This window comes from Zophobas morio, unplaced genomic scaffold (assembly GCF_036711695.1).
Source record: "Zophobas morio isolate AGI-343-1 ecotype UQ-CSIRO unplaced genomic scaffold, CSIRO_AGI_Zmor_V1 ptg000024l, whole genome shotgun sequence".
Classification (NCBI taxonomy): domain Eukaryota; kingdom Metazoa; phylum Arthropoda; class Insecta; order Coleoptera; family Tenebrionidae; genus Zophobas; species Zophobas morio.
The window spans coordinates 13,703,420-13,722,538 of record NW_026972129.1 but is presented as its reverse complement, the minus strand read 5'-3'; the positions used below and the strand labels follow the sequence as shown (position 1 = coordinate 13,722,538).

At 34.5% G+C, this 19,119-nt stretch overlaps 3 protein-coding genes and 1 long non-coding RNA gene across 5 annotated transcripts; all 4 read left to right on the top strand.

Moving 5' to 3' along the window:
* Positions 1-421: 421 nt before the first annotated feature.
* LOC135135022 (uncharacterized) lies at positions 422-3,051 on the top strand. The gene is made up of 2 exons (XM_064063959.1): positions 422-496; positions 694-3,051. Exons 1-2 carry the CDS (start codon positions 485-487, stop codon positions 3,049-3,051), a joined length of 2,370 nt encoding a protein of 789 aa, XP_063920029.1. The 5' UTR covers positions 422-484.
* Positions 3,052-3,219: 168 nt separating this feature from the next.
* Positions 3,220-5,547, top strand: LOC135135608 (ankyrin repeat, PH and SEC7 domain containing protein secG-like). The gene has a single exon (XM_064064701.1). The coding sequence runs from the start codon at positions 3,220-3,222 to the stop codon at positions 5,545-5,547; it is 2,328 nt and encodes a 775-aa protein (XP_063920771.1).
* A 2,305-nt stretch (positions 5,548-7,852) lies between these two features.
* Positions 7,853-11,074, top strand: LOC135135019 (uncharacterized). The gene is made up of 2 exons (XR_010281422.1): positions 7,853-8,977; positions 10,074-11,074. It is a non-coding gene; the product is annotated as an uncharacterized LOC135135019 (long non-coding RNA).
* A 3,859-nt stretch (positions 11,075-14,933) lies between these two features.
* LOC135135356 (zinc finger protein 62 homolog) lies at positions 14,934-17,709 on the top strand. Of its 2 annotated transcripts, XM_064064384.1 has the most exons (4): positions 14,934-16,019; positions 16,069-16,658; positions 16,710-16,852; positions 16,899-17,709. In XM_064064384.1, exons 1-4 carry the CDS (start codon positions 15,903-15,905, stop codon positions 16,976-16,978), a joined length of 930 nt encoding a protein of 309 aa, XP_063920454.1. In that variant the 5' UTR covers positions 14,934-15,902; the 3' UTR covers positions 16,979-17,709. The 2 variants fall into 2 exon arrangements, with proteins under 2 accessions (XP_063920454.1, XP_063920453.1); XM_064064383.1 differs by having other exon boundaries at positions 16,710-17,709.
* Positions 17,710-19,119: the final 1,410 nt, after the last annotated feature.

The following is a 19,119-nucleotide window of genomic DNA, read 5'->3' as shown; positions in this document are numbered from 1 at the left end:
CTCTCGGAAAAATAGTCTACCGAATACCAATCGTAGTCCAAGTTATGTACTCGTAGACTATCTATTTTTCAAACTGGTTTCACTCATTCAATTGTGCTTGTGAATCTCTCTCCTGCTAACGCACTCGTGAATTCATTTGCAAGCACAACTGACATTCGTGATAGTTTGAAAAATAATCGACATAACTTGGACTACCCGTGGTATTACATATGAAAATTTCTATGAATTGTTGAAATACTCGGAAAAAAACACTTATCTATTTACAATTCTCACGAATATTTCTCGGTGGCATCACACATACTAATTTTAATAACAAAATGATTTCATAATCCAATACAAACAGAGACTGAAAATGACGGTGACAAATTTATTGATAAGATTTTAACGGAAACGCTTGTCTTATCTACTTTATATCCGTGTAGCTTTAGAAAAAGTTAATTGCTCAGTTGTGAAAGTGTAGAAGTTTTGTCTTGCAAGCATTACAATGTCTAGCGAGGTAAGAAGTAAAATTTTACTAAGCGTTAGCAACAGAATATCTGTTTGTGTTTCCGTCAGTCTGTCTGTTGTAACTTGATATTTTCCGGCTATATCAAAAACGCTTATTTAATGTTTCTGAAGTTTTGAGAACACAATAATATTGCGACGCATCTTAAAATATTAAATAATTATTTATTAACAAAAAACATGTTCCAGGATATTTTTCAAAAACGAAGGGGGACCACCGATAGAGGGAAAGAGTACGAAGACCTCCATATTGCAAGTCTTATTTTGAAGTTAGTGCTAGACAACGATATCGATAATTTTTATTTGGCCTCAAATATAGAAGAATTTGGGTCTTTTGACGACACTGTCGTTGAGGTATTATTTCGTGATGGAACCACACAAACTTATGCTTTCCAGTTAAAACAGTCTCATCGTGGCAAACAGTTAACACTGTCTTCTTTGACAGCTGACAAAGGAAATTTTAGCATTAAAAGGTATTGTCGAGATTCTTTGAATTTACACAACGAAAATGTGAAACTAATTGTACTTACAAATTTGAAGTTTGACGGTGATGGCTATGAATTTGCTTTGGATGACTCTAACATTTTAATAACTCAGCGCCCACAAGAGGGTATAGTATCAATTTCTGACGATGGATGTTGCTTTCAGTTTATTGACACAACAAACAATGGAGGTTATGAGAAATTTTTTGAAAATTTTTTCTTGTACACTAATCAGACCCATGTCGATGATCTAAATGACAGCATTTACAAAACGTTTCAAGAGACATTTTGCTGCGAAAAAGAGTCAGTTCTAGAATATATCAGGTTTATCAGCGAGTGGAGCAAGAAAGAAGGCAAGAAAGAAAAGTTAACCAAAAAGTTGATGAGAAATGTTATAACACTGAACCTGATAAAACCACATATCCTGCACTGGCCGTTCTCTCAAAATCAAGTTAATGAGAAAATTAAACTACTTAGAGATACTATTTTGCAATTTGAAATAACAATATTCAACGATACCAACCTACAGCTGGTTTTTAACCTTTGGGAAGACGCTAAACAAAACGCTGTATTTGATAAACACATTTTGCACAGATATCAGTTGTCACACCAATATGTAAACACTTCAGTCGAGCTTGCTGATATAGAAGCTTCAATTTTTTTATGGTTACTTGATAAATGCCCTCTAATACTGGTAAACTCCGACACGGTGAACAAAGCGATACGCTTTTCCAAAAACAAGAAATTCATCGTCGTGGATAACGACTACGTAGGTGAAAACCCCCAAACCTTCCAAAAGCTTTCCGATCTCAAGAAAAATCAGCCCCTTTACGAGAAAGTACTGAAAGAATTCAAATGCTCGCTCCAAGGAAAAGAAGAAATTTCTTTGGGTGCTCTCACAGAATTAAGCGACAAACTAACCTCCAGAATCACCACCAATCACTTACTGGAAATGGCAAACGCTTGTTTAGCGATCGCCGAGGACAAAGACGAAAACCTTCCTTCTTCTTACATTCCAACACTTTTGTCAAAAGTGGTAGTCAGTTCCGAGATTCTAAACAGAGTTGATCAAGAGACCTTGATTTTGATATGTTGTGTAGACAATGAGGAAACTCTTACACAGACCTTTCCAAACGTTACTTTTGTTAGAGTGGAGGAAAACGAGCACAACCAGGAGCATCACAAGCCAAAAAACAAGAAGAAAATCGTTTTATTTGCCAAAAACGAATGTTCCGAAGCTCAGTTTTACAAACTGTGCTCCGAACGGTACAACAAAGCTCATCAAGTAAGATTTGTCGAAAACATTGGTGTCAGAGGGTTCGAATGGGTGAGAAGCAAAGACGGAAGCAGCGATTTAAGCGAATTGCTCTTGTCTGGTGATTATTATATAGAAGAGTCGCAATGTCACAAGTACGAAAAAGAAAACTGTGTTAATGTCGTCTGTGGTAAACCTGGAATGGGCAAAACCACTCTGATGAAGAGTTTTAAGAAAAGGAGCGCACCAACGACATGGACGGTTTTACTGTATGTAAGAAACCACTACAAGCATTTTAAGGAAAAAAAAGACAACTTGTACGAATTCGAAAAGTACATCTTAGAAGACACTCGCAAAAATTTTGGAAATCTGGCTTGTCAGATATTGAGAAGTTTAATGGAAAAACATCGAGTGACATATCTGTGGGATGGTCTGGATGAAGTCGATCAAGAAACATTTGGTGTAATCTGTAGGATTATAGAACACTTATCCAAGAAGAAGACGATTCAGTGGATTTCGTCGAGGGATCATTTGAAAAAAGATATAGAAAACACGTTCAGTATTTTATCCAGAAAAGTTATACCTTTCGATGACAAAAAACAAAAGGAATTTGTGAGAAATCGTCTGGAATGTTCCGAAGACCAACTGACGACTCTGTTTGAAGACATCAAGAAGAATATTCAGCTGTTTTCAAATAACGACGTATTAGGAATCCCTTTGCAGATTTTCATATTAACAGAACTGTTCCTCCAAGATAAGGCCAAGTATGCTCGTTTAATTAAGGACGTGTTTTCAGTTGCCGATTTGTAACACCATTTCGTCGAAGAAAAGTTCAAACTTTACTATAAGGATAAGAAGAAATTGGATTTGGATTTGGATCCACTCAACGATATAATTTCGGCCCACAAAGTCAATTACATTAAGTATTATCAAGAGGCGGCCGTAAAAATTCACTTCGAGAAAGAAATCAAATTGGAAATGAAAATTCGTCAGGAAAAAGACGAAGTTGGGTTTATTACTAGATTTGCTACTGGGGGATACCCGGAATTTTTTCATTATTCGTTCGGAGAATATTTCGCAGCGCTCTATCTAGTCGAATCAAAGAACACGTGTTCCGACATACAAAACGTACTGTTTGAAGAGAAATATAACAACGTCCGATTCTTTTTAGATTTAATTCTATCGAGGAGCAGCAAAGCACACGTAGCAGTGCTTTATCAAAACAAGCAACTCCTCCAAAAGTGTACTGACGAAGAACTACGTCGTAAGGATGACGGTGGACGAAATCCTCTGCAAGTTGCTTGTTCTTGGGGCACAAAATTTGTAACACTAGGTTTGAAAAAGTCCGAACGAGGTTATAAACTCGACGATAAGAAGTCTTCCAAGTCCGTGAAAGCAGAAGATCCTGAATATCTCAAAATGATAGACCACTTAACAGACAAATGTAACCCCGAAGAGCTTGATTGTTTGTTTAATTTCGATTCATTTTCGTACGCTTTAAAATCACACTGTTTGGTCGCACTAGCTCTTGTGCTATTTAAAACCAAGAAGCAACTTTCATACTCTTTGGAAATCAACTACACGATTTTGTATTTGGCAGCAAGGTTCGACTACCCCTTTGTCTTCGACACGGTTGACCAAGTGCCTCCTTTGTACTCTGAAAAGTTTCGTGGTTCGCTTTTGTACGTCGTCGTTCACAATGACAACACCAACAGTTTAAAGAAGATTTTGCCTAAAATGACGAAGATTGTCAAAAACGGCGAAAACTCCTTGCACAAAGCTTGCGAGAATGGAAATGTCGAAATTGTCAAGCTTTTGATGGACCATGATATCGATCCAAGCACTCTAGACAATTATGGCAGGACTGCTCTGCACGTTTCTTGCACGTACGGAAATCATGAAATCACCAGGTTGCTTCTAAAGCAAACAGCACTTTTAAACTTAAAAGACAAGCATGGTCGAACGCCGCTACATCAAGCTTGCATTAAAGGTCGCGTTGAAATTGTCAAGATGTTGTTGGAGAACAACGTAAGCGTCGAACTACAGGATAGTGCTGGCAAACTTCCTGTACACTATGCTTGTGCTGAAGGTCATTACGACATCGTAGTAACTTTGGCAGACTTGGCCACAAAAGCAATTTCTAGGTGTGGTAAAACACCTCTTCACTTCGCCAGCGAGAACGGCCATAGTCAAATCGTCGAACTCCTCACCAGTATAGAGACCGATGTCAACAAACCAGATACCAAAGGTAAAACGCCCATCCATTATGCTTGTGCTGGAGGTCACTACAATGTCGTGCGACTTTTAAACAAAAAAGGTGCTAATCTGGAGTGCGTAGAAGAAGACGGAAAACACCTTCTACATTATGTTTGTCAAAAGGGAGACTACGATTCGTTGAAATTTCTCCTCGACAAAGTACAACACGTTTTACGTTTGGATAGAAATGGCAAAGCACCCATCCATTACGCTTGCGCTGGAGGTTTCTTGAACTTGGTTACAGAACTCCTGGGTTTTGACTTAAACGTAGATCTTCCAGACGGAAAGGGTTCGACACCGATAGATTACGCCTATCAAGGCAAACACTACGACGTAGTGAAACTTCTGATTGACCGTGGGGCGAATTTGATGTTACCAGGAACGAAATTTTTGGTTCATCGAGTGTGTGAAGGTGGAGATGTGGAAATTCTCAAACACGTCATCAACAAACACATTGACTTTACAATTAAGTCGGCTGATGGGAAAACTCCAGTACATTACGCTAGTCTAAATGGACGTCTGGAAATACTAAAACTGTTGTTCGACCACGGCGCAGAAATCGAAGATGAAGACGCTGATGGTAAAACACCCATGCACTACGCCTGCGAAAATGGTCACTATGAAGTCGTCGAATTTTTGCTTGAGAAAGTACAAGAGAGAAACCCGAAAGACAAAAACGGTGAGGTGCCACTACATCACGCTTATAACAGTGGAGTTGGCAAAATCCTAGAGTTGTTGGTTGAAAATGGAGTTGATGTTGAAGTTCCAGACAGGAGTGGTAAAATGATCGTGCATAGAGCTTGTATGGATAGACGAATTGACGTTCTGGAGCTGCTAATTGACAACGAAGCTGATTTGGACATCACCGACGAATATGACGAAACGCCGCTTCATCATGCATGTGCTGCAGGGGATCGTCCAATAGTGAAGATGTTGCTGGATAATAACGTCGATATTCGGAAGAACCAGTATAATGAACTTCCTATAGACATAGCTCGTAAGAACAACCATCATGTTATTGTGAATTTGTTGGAAGATTTATGTAATTAGACTAATCCTTTTTTTTTTTTTTGTTTGTACTTCGAACATTAGATTTTTACACATTAAGTTTCTTTTCTTTTTATATTCTTCTTCTTCGAAGCCTTCTTTCAACTTTCGATTTTTTAGTAGAGACTTTTGTAGATCAAGTGTCGACGAATGAAATTAAATCACGCTGTAAAAACTCAAATAGATATGTGATCCCGCGCCAAAATTCATGAAAACAATAAAAGGTCTTTCAATATGACTAGGTACTGTGGCGTATTTTGAAAGTATAAGGGACCTCACATCTCAAAATATATATAGCCAATGCTTTGGCTCAATATTTTGCATCTGTTTACATAAGAGATGATTCCAACATACTTTGTCATTTCAAATATTTATAACTCCCGTGTAAATAACACGGGTCTAAAGATTAGTTTGTCTGATATTATCGATGAAATTTCTAAATTGAAATCTTCGTGTATTCCAGGTTTTTTCACTATTGCTTTTGTTGTTTGCAATATCTTTGAGGGGTGGTATTTTCCCTAAAATGTGAAAGAACAGGCTACATTATTCCCATTTTTAATTCTGGTAGACGTAACATAGTTGAAAATTAAAGATGGTGTATGTTGTCGATCAGCAATTCCAAAGTTACCTACTTGATTCCAACTTCAGTGGCCTTTGTCTTCAATTTTCTCGTCTAAACAATATGGTTTCGTCTCTAACACATCCGTAGTGTCGAATATTCTTGAATATTGATCATTTCTAAACGAAGCATTTACTAATCATTTGCAAGTCGATTCAGTGTATACTGATTTCGCAAAAGCGTTCGACCGCGTTAATCGCAGATTATTACGTTTAAAGTTGGATAAACTTGGTTTGAAAGATAACACTATTAAGTGGTTAGCATTTTTTCTGTCAGGCAGGTGCCAACAAGTTCGTATTGATAATTTTATTTCATCGTTTTCTCTGTTCCATCTGGTGTTCCTCAAGGTCCCACTGCGGACCCGTTCTGTTTCTATTACTCATAAATGATTTAACGCAGTCTTTACAATATTCAAATTATTTACTGTACGCTGACGATCTAGAGATCTTCAAAGTTATTCGAGACACACGAGATTTAGAACAAATACAATGGGATCTTGACAAGCTTTTTGATTGGTGCAATAACAACTTACTATACTTAGATAAATGTTATATTATGTCAAATTTTAACATAAAATCTAACATCAATTTTTGTGACAAACTGAATAAGCGTAATATTAAACGTGTTACTAAAATTAATAGTTTAGGAGTAATTTTTGACTCATCACTTTCGTTTAAAAGTCATTATTCCGATATATTTAAAAAAAGCTTTGAATATGTGTTCCTCAAAAGTTTATATTGCTCCTTAGTTTGGCCACACTTAGATTGTTATTCACCTGTTTGGTCACCATTATATAATTTTGTTGCTTGAAAATGTTCTGAAGAAATTTTTGAGGGCTCTCAGATTTAAACTTGGCTTCAAACTCACCATATTTTGCACATTTGGGTAGAATTTATTCACAAACATTTTGAGATGACGTTATACATATTTTAATTACCAATTTACTATGCTTACAATAACTTCAAAACGTCTGCAAGATTTCAAAGTACTCAGTTTTGCAATGCTTGATTTGATCAAATAAATTAACTCAGTCATTAATTTTTGCCCCCCGTATAAGCAAATCTAAAAAAAAATGCAGTGATAAATCACAGTCACATTTATTCAGCAAAATTTTGAAATGACATCATCAATTTTTTAGGTTGGATGAGCAAATACATTTTGATCAAAAATTTACCATGCTTATGATAACTGTAAAACATCTCCAATATTTCAAATTTTAAAAAATTTAATGGAAAATCAAACAAATTAAAAAGTTAAATTCGCAACAAATCTTATAATTTTTCGAAAAAGCTGGATTTGTTGAACTGTACTTCAGGAGCGAAGGACGTTCTGTCGAAATAGCATTCAACTATTTTTTTAAGTGTATATTTTTTGCAACACTAAGTACATGGTCTTTCAACTAGTATTTTTCCATTGTTCTCCATTTTGTATTTAAAACCTATTGCTCTCAAAATTCTGTACAATGTGGTGCGTCCTCCAAATTTTGTTTAGTAAACTCCAAAAGCATGTATAAATGAAAATATTTACCCGTTTTTTACATCTTTGAATTTGCATTCCCAGTTCTTTTTGAACAAATGTAATACTTAAAAACCCTAACCCTAACCCTAACTAAAAAAGTAACCCTTAGAAACCCCTTAAAAATTCTGAAATTGGTTAAGAGAGCTGACTGCTTCACCATTCCTTTGAGGGTTAATAAAATGAACCGTTGAGATGCCTCTAGCTTCGGCTAACTCACGCACCTTCATTCCTGTTATGAACTTTATTAATGGTTTCTGGTATGACAGCAATTTTTAGTCCTTCAGACGTGGTGCGTCTTCAAGGGATGTTCCCCAGCACTTGAACTCATTAACTCAATGGCGAATGGCTTCATAACAAGAATATGAATCTCCCAATGCAGGAAAAATCCTTTCACGGATTTTTTTGCAGTTTTCCCTTCTAAAAGGAATTACACTTCTCATTTTTTAAATAAAATTCACCTGATACATTAGCACTTAATACTCAATTGATTCTTAAACGAAGCATTACTGACAAAATGACTTGACATTATAGAGACAATGCGAACCGAATTATTGGTCAAAACACCCTCGTAAAAACTTTCCCAAATGAACCGACTTTCAAAAAAAAAAACCGCGTCTAAGTTGGTTCATCCGTTTGGGAGAGACAGTGGAACACAGAGAGACATAAACATCAGCTGATGATCATGAAATGATTGCAGTGATTTATCATCAAACATGACTAAAAACCATCCAGCTTTCAACTAAAAAAACACCGCACCGAAATCGGTTCATCCGTTTGGAAACTACGGTGCCACAGACAAATTTACAGACAGATAAGGGCTTCAAAGTTAATAGTTAGTAGCTTAAGTGATTATCATCATTATCATCAAACCTAGCTTAAAACCATCCCGATCGAACCAGCGTTCAAACAAAAAAAGCCGCATCGAAATCGGTTAACCCGTTTGGGAGCTGCGATGCCACAAAAAACAGGGTCAAAGCTATAACACCCCTCTTTTTCAGTCGGGGGTTAAAAAATGATCTTCAAATTTTTTTTTTTTCTGTCGGCTTGACGTTTAGAAGAACTTACTAGCTCATCTCCTATGTTATTGCTGTTCATTATATTATTGTAAATCTTGATATCCAGTGTATGGTGGGTTGCCGTGGTTTATTTAGCACGACAGCGGGTAGCGTACATTAAGCGTGCATTCCCTTCCCTAATGCCATTCCACAGCTGTGTTCCACAGAGTCCACATACGCCATTTGCTGTACACACTTGCATTCATGGAGCAGAGTCTGGTTTTGTCCTCTTCTTAATTTCGTAAGTAAAGTTTGTCATTATTTTTTAAGTCAGTTGTGTAATTCATCTTAAGAGACCTATTCGGTGTGTTTAGCCTTGGTAAAATCTATTCTGTTCCAATGATTTTAACAGTTCCTGCAGTAACGGTTAGGCATATGTCATTTTCAAAAGTTGTGTAGAATTTCTTGAAAACTCAAGTAAATCATCAAATAATTCAGCAGTAACTACTGAGTACGAAGAAATTTGGTCATTTTTTACTGGAACACGTGATCGTTGTACTTTTTTAAAAAAACAGTGGATACTTTCACACCTAAACCACGATAATAATTCATACAGATACGTTAAGCGCAATATCACTTTTTGCGGGTATTACATACAAATTTTTTCTACGAACGTTTTAGATAACTTATTTTCTGGAGAATATTATACCTACAGGAAAGACAATATATTAATAATTATTAACAATTAACAATGATATTAAATTCAAAATATCCAATCAAAATGGAAAATAAACGAAAAGTAATAGGAAGCGAGTATTATTATTTGACACAATTGACACAGTGCGGGAGAATTTGAATAACCATTTAGCCATAGCAAGGAAATATTTACATTTTTATAAATAATTGTAAAAATCAGACACAATTACGTGTTCAATTGGTGCTAATCGTTGTATTCGTTGTTAACAGTATTTTTTTTTATAATGAATGATCAAAATGATTCCGATAACTGTTGCACCCCCCAGACGTTGTCGAATTGACTAATGGAAAATCAGGAAGCAATACAATATAGCGTACAACAGTTTTTATTTGTTCCACTAGTGCAATAACGAAATAATTTTTCCATCCAAAATGATGCAACAAAATACCTTTTTTTGCATGATCGTAGAAAGAATTATTAAAACATGTTGATAGTTTAGAAATTTGATATTTGTTCATAGTTTACTATTTATGTGTAACGTGTGGACGTTTTTGTAACAAATTATTATCACACAAACAAAAAAAAATATACTAAAACCCTGTTATAAAATATTGCATGGAAATTTGAAACATCTATTCAAATTCTATATTACATCGTTTGCATAGGGATTTGAATTTTAATTTGTGTCTATCTGTTTCAGGCATTTTGGGTCCAAATAAAAAAATATCTAAATTGTGAAATAACATTAAGTAATTAATTAAATTATCGACAATAATGGATAAAGTAAAAGATGAAATTGATATTGAACCCGTATATGTTAAAGGTGCTTTTGGATTATACAATATTAATGATTTAATGGAAAAAGTAAATTTAGATGGACATTATGGAATTAAAATAATAAAACACGATGAAAGTTATACTCGTGAATGGGATGAAAACATCATGAATCAAAGTGTATTTCATGTAGGAAGAGTTCTTTACAGGAATGATACTGAAGATATTTTAAATTTGATAAATATGTTTGCTGAGTATACCTACAAAGATTTAAAAGAGGTAAACAAGTGTAATACAGTTCCAAAAGTCATGGTAGGTGGAACTATTTGTCCAACTAGAAAAGAATTATTTACATACAAATCAAAATTTTTTGTTGCATTTGGAAGATACATTTTTGGATATGATGAAAATCACGCTATTATAAAGAAGGATAAAGAAGGAGTAGTGGAAGAAGACAACGAAGGTGAAGAAGACGAAGAAGATGAAGAAGGTGAAAAAGATTACTATTGGAAAGAAAAATCAAAAATAGATGAAAATAAAATTATCGTATCTGTTCCAATATTCACTCGTTCTAACTATTATGAAGATGAGTATGTTTATTCTTTTTTAATATATGATACAGATACTGGAATTCTTGATGCTTTCGGAATGTATAGATAACTGAAATAATGTAGTAACCTTATTTATATTAAAAAATTTGAAAATTGTGAATGAATTATGTGGCTAATAATAATAAAATAATATCAGAGATAAGATCCACCCCATTACAATACATACCTATGTGTCATTCTAAGATAATTTAAGTAAAGTGTATTCACCTAAGATGATTATATGTATAGAAAAATAATATTAGTTACATCAGAAAATATATATGTGCTAAGTAAACAATAGATTAGCTCTGCATACAAAGCAGTAAAATTGAAAGAACCCTTCGAATTAATTCTATTTTATTATTTTCCTCTAGCTAAGTATTAGAGACCCTACCGTAATTAGTGTAATTACTAATTTATTATACAGGATTGTACAACAAAATGTTTTTTATGTTCCATTTGATTGGTAAGTAACCATTTTTATTCTTTATAAGAACGAGTACAAGGTTCTAACCAACATTCCTTATTATGGCGAAAACATAAACCTTTTAAAGATTTATTACAATATCCCGAATAACTATTTTTTATCGCATATGAACACACATTATTACAATATTCCTTTGTATGATCGTTTATGCATAAATTGAAATATAATATAGTGGCTGCCATATTTTTCCGATTGGGAATTCATCCATTTATAACAAAACACGTTTCCAGGATTAGATTTACAAAAGTTTTGAATAGTTTTTATTACACTGATATGTAAAATGATTAATTAAGGTTTCATGACATCCTTCAGTCCTGCTTCCTGTACAATATTCGTATATAGGTAAAGATTTTCATAAATTGGAGGACATAAATCAAAAGTTCAAAAGTAGAAATTTCAAAAAAATCGAAAATTCGAAATATATCGAAAAACTTAGAAATCAAAAAATTAATTAAAAAACTGAAAATTCAGAAAATCGACAGCAGACAAATTGAAAATCCGAAAACTCGATAATTCGAAATTAAAAAATTTAAAAATCCTGATTTCGAAAAATTGAAATGTAGAGAAATTGAAAAATCTAAAAATTGGAAATTCGAAAATTCTAAAAATCAAAAATTCAAAGTATCGAAAAATCAAGACAATCAAAAATTTGAAAGTCGAAAATTCGGAATATGTATCGAAAAACAGAAATCGAAAAATTAAAAAATCCTGAAATCCTTCAGTTAATAATAAAAGATCATAAATTTATCTGTAATCTCAAAATCATGAATTTTAAAATGTGAAAGTTTTTTTATTACCAACTTAGCTGTATAAAAATAAGCTCTAGAGGAGAATTTAATTCAGCTGATTGTTTTTTTAATTTTTGAACAAAGAATGGGTTCAATTTTTTTCAAGGTTAGTTAATAGAGAATTAAAAACTATTAAAAGACTTTGATTTTGCTGAACATCCCAATTCAAGTTCAAAATTTAAATTTTTCGCGGATTTTAAAATTTGTTTACGTCTCTCATTTTGGCGGGATCTTTGGGGTTACAAATATTACGTATTTAAGAGTTTTGCGGAATTCCATCCCAATAAACAATGAATTCTATGACGTTGTGGTGACCGAATTTAAATCAAAGTTTTCGCGCTGAATTAATTGACAACGGCGCGAAATCACATTTGAATAATTTTAATTAAAAAAAAAAAAAGAGTTCAATCACAAAAAGGAAATCCTTAAACATAGGCAACCAAATATGCATGGATGGTCTAATGCACGTAGCGCTTAGGAGTTAGTTTGCATGATCTTTGGGTTAGATGGCAGCACGTAGCGCTAGGGTAATTTCAGTTAGAGGGTTGGTAGAAAAACGGCATGGTAGGGCATTACGAATGTGGCTGTGTGTGTGTGACCACGTGGTAAGAACTAGGTTTAAATTAGTTGGTTTGGTAGTTAATAAAACGGGAGGAAGCCTTTGTTTAACGACGATCAAACGTATTTTTCATAATGATACAGTTGTCCCCAACCCGCGCGTTAAATTCTTGCGCCCTTTTAATCGAAAATTGCAGACTTCCGGTCGGACGCGAACACGTGTTGTGAATCTGTTTCTTTGTTTGTAAATTCACCAATCAAGCTAGTTTTTCTTAATAGTCAGCTAGTGCAAACACAATTTAACAATCAGGATTATTTAAATTAACCATTTGCTAGAAGATTTCATGAAATTCACTTAGTCAGGAAAAACACCTTATGTTTAATTACGAATAGGTCTCTGGATGCATATACGTAAGTGTTACATTATAACACTTCTAAATTCTTCACACAAGATTGCTAATAGTTCATTTACGGCAGTTAAACAAGTTCATTATACTGCGGACTGGCGGGGGGTTATGATATCTTCTCCCCTTAGGTGGTTATCATCGTTATCACGATTAATTCATCGGGGCATGTTTCGCAACGCCAGATTGATTAATTAATTAAGGCATGCCCCCAACGCTACAGAAAATTTACATCACCGAGACGCTTTTTCCTCGCAACGATTTTGGAATTTATATCCCCGAGACGCTTTTTCCTCGGAGCGATGATTGGATATTTTTGTATTTGTTTATTATGTGTTTTGTTGGGGTAACCAGTTCGTAGTATTTTAAACTCTCAAAGTAAATTATTTTTGAAGTAACCAATCCTTTAGTTCATGATATAATTTGGCATAATGTAAACTCTTTGTTTGAACCGTTGATAAAGTGTGGCAAATATTAATCTCCTGTAAATTTTGGTAACTCTGCAATCTTCCACCTCATACTACATTTCTTTAATCTCACAATTTTAACCTCAATAATTTTATTTGTTGTATAAATTTAATTGAACGTAAATTTCATGTTCTACAGTTTTAACCTCACATGATATTTCTATTTGTACAAGCTTATTTCACATCAGTTCTTTGTTGCATAGATCCTTGCTAAGTTTTGTTTTGTAAATACTTTGCTGATGAATGTTTCTATCGTATACATTATTTGATGTCCAACTTTAATCTCACATAAGAATTATTGGTTGTTTAAAATTTCACAAGGTTGTATGGCGTATATAAATGTTGTTTATTGCCCTTTGAAACTTTAACACTTGTTCAGTTGTTGTTAATATCAGAGTTATAAGAGATTGAATATTTTAAAATGGAATTGAGGTTAAATAACATAGAAAACGTGGCAGAAGCGAGGTTCGGTTCCTAGTCGAGCTGGCGAGATTTATCGTGCCACCTGTACAAGTCCTCAGGTTTGGATAGATTCAGGGGCGGCCGCCGACGTTGTAAATTTCTCAGCTCCTGTACATAGCTTAGATCTCTTGCGGGTTGGACGACCGTAATGGCCTAGTTCCGCAGGGCAAAGTTCGTCATGGGATATGCGTGTGGGGGTAGGCTTTGCGATAGATAGAATCACCGTCGCGGGGGGGAGAACAGTTCCAGACCGGTAGCTCAGACTCCGCTTATGCCACAACGCTCCAGGGGTACTTTTCTTGTGCTCCTGTTAACTGCCGTAACAAAAAAAAAGGAAAAGGAGATCGGCCGCCACACGCCTGTAATAACTTGTGTACTTGCATCCAGTTACTTGATTCAGCTTTTGCTTTGTTTTACTAAATTTGTGATATTCAAATATTTGCATTGATTCCAAACAGATGTACAGAATTTCCGTTTGTTCGTTTTTCATAGGTGTATGTCTGTCAATTCGCGAGTGTTTTTCTTTCACATATCTTAAGGTGTTTGAAATGTAATATTTATGTCGTCCGGGAATAAAAACCAAAGGGGGTTTTTGCGCTGAGGAGTAAATCTTCGAAGCGCCTTTCCCCCTGTGAGGGTGCCGTACTCGCCCTCCAAAACAATTTTGTCTATTATTTCTTGCGCTCTCGACAGTGTATGCACTTGTATGAAAGAACGTCTTCCCGCAATTTTTCAAAACAAAAAAAAAACACAACGTAGGTTCTCATTTGTTAGACGATCACCGCCAAGGCCAAACTTTGAATTTTTGAATTTTTCGCGGGCCTTTCAAACTGTTTCAAGGTCAAATTTTAAGGCGGGAAGATTGGGTTATCACAACGTCATTTCAAAATTTTGATGGGTAAATTAAATCATATATTAAATTTTATAAAATAATATACATGTGGCCTCAGGGTTTATTAATCCGCCTTTATTTTTGTGTTTGTTGACATCTAAGTAACATGTCAATTGACTGTTTTGTCTGTCTCATGATACAAGTAAATATGGTATGGACATACGCAGGTTTGCTGACGTCACCTGGCTGTATTCAGGCGGGAAATTGAAATATTTACCGAGCCCAACTAAAGTCACTAGATCTACTATTACTTTTAGAAAGTACGGCAAACTGCCTGTGGTCGGAATTCGACAGAGAGGAACCTAACCTATGTGTTAAACAAAGATAGCGCGAGGCTAGTAATTTTCGCTATCTGTCAACGAAAGGTTGATGTGTTTACGATTTGAGGTTACGACAGACTGTACTAGAATTATTGAGTTAACGGACCGGAAAGAACACTATTCCAGTCCCAAAGTAACTCCAGCCCTATTCAACGAGAAAGTGTCACCGGTAACCAGCAAACAGTCGTGGAAGACGTGTTACCACCAAGGCAATTGACGGCCAAATGACAGTAACAGGATCGCCATACTGGAAGCAAAAAATACCTGCTGTCGAAAAGACGGAGCATAACAAGGACACATATATTTTCTTATTATTTGCTATCATCCCCGCTATTTTTTTAACAACGCTAGGTCGCTAGCAAACCACCAATTTGTTTTTACGCATCAGTTTGGTAACAATAAACAATAACCCTCATAACCACAAAAACTCATAACTGCCTCATAACCCTTAAAATTGATATTTGACATCAGATGTCAACACAGAAGTGGAAGGTCATTCATTCCACATGACGTCAGATAACGTTGCGCAGAAGAAGACGAGTTTTGGTTCATGGGATGTCCATACCATATTTACTTGTATCATGGTCTGTCTATGGTCTGTGGTTCTGTAATGTCAATGATGTGCATACTCTGGTGCTTACTGTCAACAGTGTCAACAACTTTTCAGGTTATGTTGACATATTTATGTATCAAAATCAAACATCGATAATTATCACTAGTAATAAGAATAATACGACTTGTGTGTTCGGTTAATTGGATTGCTGTTTTTGATAGAAAATACAATAAAATGAGTTGTAGAATATGTCTGTCTGAAACGACGCAATCTGAAAGTGTTAATATTTTCACAAAAGGTCGGAGTAATGAAACAATATCCGATTTGATAATGAATTTTGCGTATATCGAAGTACGTATCAATTCATGTATGTTTATCATTTAAAAAATGCAATTTTTAGGTATTTGAAGAAGATAATCTGCCAGATGTAGTTTGTCTGTTATGTCTTAACCATTTAAACAAAGTGTATGAATTTCGAGATTTAATTATAAAATCCGATGCACACTTAAAGGAAATGCGAAATAAGATACCATTAGCAAGTGAAGATGAAAATAACTGCATTAAAAATGTATCCAATGAGCAAACACAATTTAGTCAAAATGAACAATATCAACCCATGGTACAATGTGTGGAGGCACCCACAAATTTTGTTTCACTTAACGACGTGATGGTTTGTGAAAACAAAAACGTGACACAAAATGAAACTAATGATTTTAAAAATAAAAGAGTAAGTTACTCCATAAATGATGAAGATGACGTGAGAAATTGTCGAAGAGGAAAAACCAAAAAGTACAAATGTGATCAATGCCAAAGTAGTTTTAAGAATAGATACAAGTTAATCTTACACAAAACTGTACATACAGGAATATTTCCTCATAGTTGTGATATTTGTAACAAAGGGTTTCCAACAAATTGGTCTATGAATGTGCATAGACGAATACACTTTGAGGAAAGACCATTCCAGTGTGATCTCTGTGATAAATCATTCAAGTAATGCTACAATACACACCTAACATACTTTACATATAATTTCATTTTCAGAAGTAAAAGTGCTCAAATAATTCACAGAAAAATCCACTTGGGAATTAAAAGTTACCAGTGTAAAGTGTGTGGCAAACAGTTCGTACAAATGGGAGGTTTAAGAGCTCATCAATATACTCACACTAGTGAAAAACCTCTCGTTTGTGAGTATTGTGGAAAACATTACACCTCAAAGCGGGCTCTCGATAGACATTCCAGAATTCATAAAGGCACTCCCAATGAACCATGTCCAATATGTGGCAAAATGTACGCAGGCGACGTTAATGTGAAAATACACATGAAGACTGTACACGCTGAAGATAGAATACGCTTCCCATGTGAAGTTTGCAACAAAAGTTTCTCTTCAAAGTCTGTTCTCAAAATACATATGAGAATTCATGAAGGCATCAAACCATTTTCATGTGACTTGTGCGGTAAAAGCTTTAGGCAAGCAAGCGTCGCGACGCTTCATAAAAGGGTGCATACAGGAGAGACGCCGTTTACTTGTACATTCTGCGACAAAAAGTTTGCATACAAACACCACCTCAAAAAACACATGGAAAGAGATCACGTTAAGAAAGAGTTTAACGTGCAGTGTGCTTGATTTCATTTTACATACAGAGGCGACATGAACTAAATAATACATACAGTTCATAACGGGTAACCAAAAAGCTTTCAGATAAGACTTGGCCATGGAAACATTTGTCATGTCTTTGATCAAATACATAACCTCATTTATAATAAAAAATGTTGATTTTTTGACATTTACAGTTTAATCAAAGACATGAGAAATATTTCCATGGCCAACTCTAATCTGAAAACTTTTTGATCACCCGTTATTTGTTCAAAAAATGTTTGAGTTGTGGAAGGTTAAAACTGTTACGCCAAAAGGCAAAGAATGAATGTAATGTATTCTTGTAGTTATTTAGTAATTACAGTTGTACACAATTACATATAAAATTGTCTTGGAAGTTGGTAGTTACAAGGACTATCAATTTTGTACATTATTTTATCACTGTAAATAAAGATTAAAATTTTAAAAATATTTTGAAAGTACTTTTGACGTGATGAATGGAACATACATTCAAACTAAATATCAGTGACTGCATAATTTGTTATATTATTATTATTATGGATGGGTTGTTATTCAATTATGCCGGGTGTCTGGAAAATGGCGGATTAATTCTCCGCTACGTTCTTAACAATCAACTGATGAGCATATGAAAAATAGTAGAAAAATTCCTTTTCACATTTTGGTGAAGTTATAATGATTTTAAAATTGTTTCTTCTCATGGTCACAATAACTAATAATAAAACTTTTAGTTAATATTTCTCTCGCCCATGACCATGTTTAATTACCATTTCAATTAAAACGTACAAAGATATGGGTGTGTTGTTTTTGTAATACATAATTTGATAAAATTCCATTTGACAACAATGTTTGCCTGATATAAAGCGAAGGTATAAATCAGCAAAAATCGAGTACCTAAGCAGTTAAAAATGTTTGACGTATCAAAAATTGTCAGAGTTTTCAAAACCTTGCGTTTAAAATGTTCGCAGTTAATTTTAGGTCCCTTGGTCTTTTGTTTTCGGATAAATTTAAGGGAGTCTGATGTTTTGTTGCTGGATGAACTTGAAACAATTTTTTGAGCTTTTAGCGTTTTACTTTATACGTATCTGAAAAAATTTTGTGTGCCGCAGTGTTTGGGTACCCATGGTGCATTATTTTGGGAACCTGTGGAGATTTTTTTGTAAATTATTTAAAACAATTTTGGGAGACTTTGATGTTCTATTTTTGGGAAAATCTGACCTGACCAGTTTTTGAGTAAATTTTGAGACCCAGTCTTTTTTTTATTTTGAAAAATTTAAAACAATTTTGAGGTTCTAAGTATTCCTGTTTGGAAAGAATTTGAAAGTGCTTTGGAGCCTTAAATGTCTTTTCTTATAATAATTTAATTAAATTTCTTACAGAGGATAGTTCATTTGCTAAAATTAGTCTTATCTTAGCAGGTACTAACCCCGCCCACCCACCCTCTCTTTTCTTAGAGAGTAAGTCATTTGCGAAAATCAGTTTTATTTTAGCAAGTAGGTACTGAAAACTAACTTTTACAAAAAATTATCCAAAATTTGGAAAAATTACGAGAATTTTGAACGTATCTAGTATTTAATCGGTTATGCTTTAGTGGATTTTTCTTTTGTTGTTTTGGTTTATAATTTATAAATGTTATAAGTACTGTAATTCAGTCCATCGGCCGACTCTCTACTTTTACATTTTCTCGACCTTTCATAGCCCCTAGAGGACGAAGAAATAGGTCTCCCTAGAAAGTACTCGGCCGATTATTGTCAAATTTTGTATTTATATTAGGAATATCATGTGGATGGTAAAACCCTAACCAAAATTTATCTAAGCGTCTCCACCACTATTGCGATG

Bases quoted from the DNA above. Each gene is read 5' to 3' on its own strand.
- LOC135135608 (XM_064064701.1), top strand. From the start codon at position 3,220: ATGAAAATTCGTCAGGAAAAAGACGAAGTTGGGTTTATTACTAGATTT.
- LOC135135356 (XM_064064383.1), top strand. From the start codon at position 15,903: ATGAGTTGTAGAATATGTCTGTCTGAAACGACGCAATCTGAAAGTGTT. The intron at 16,020-16,068 runs GTACGTATCAAT...TGCAATTTTTAG, and splicing joins TGAATTTTGCGTATATCGAA to GTATTTGAAGAAGATAATCT. The intron at 16,659-16,709 runs GTAATGCTACAA...TTTCATTTTCAG, and splicing joins CTCTGTGATAAATCATTCAA to AAGTAAAAGTGCTCAAATAA.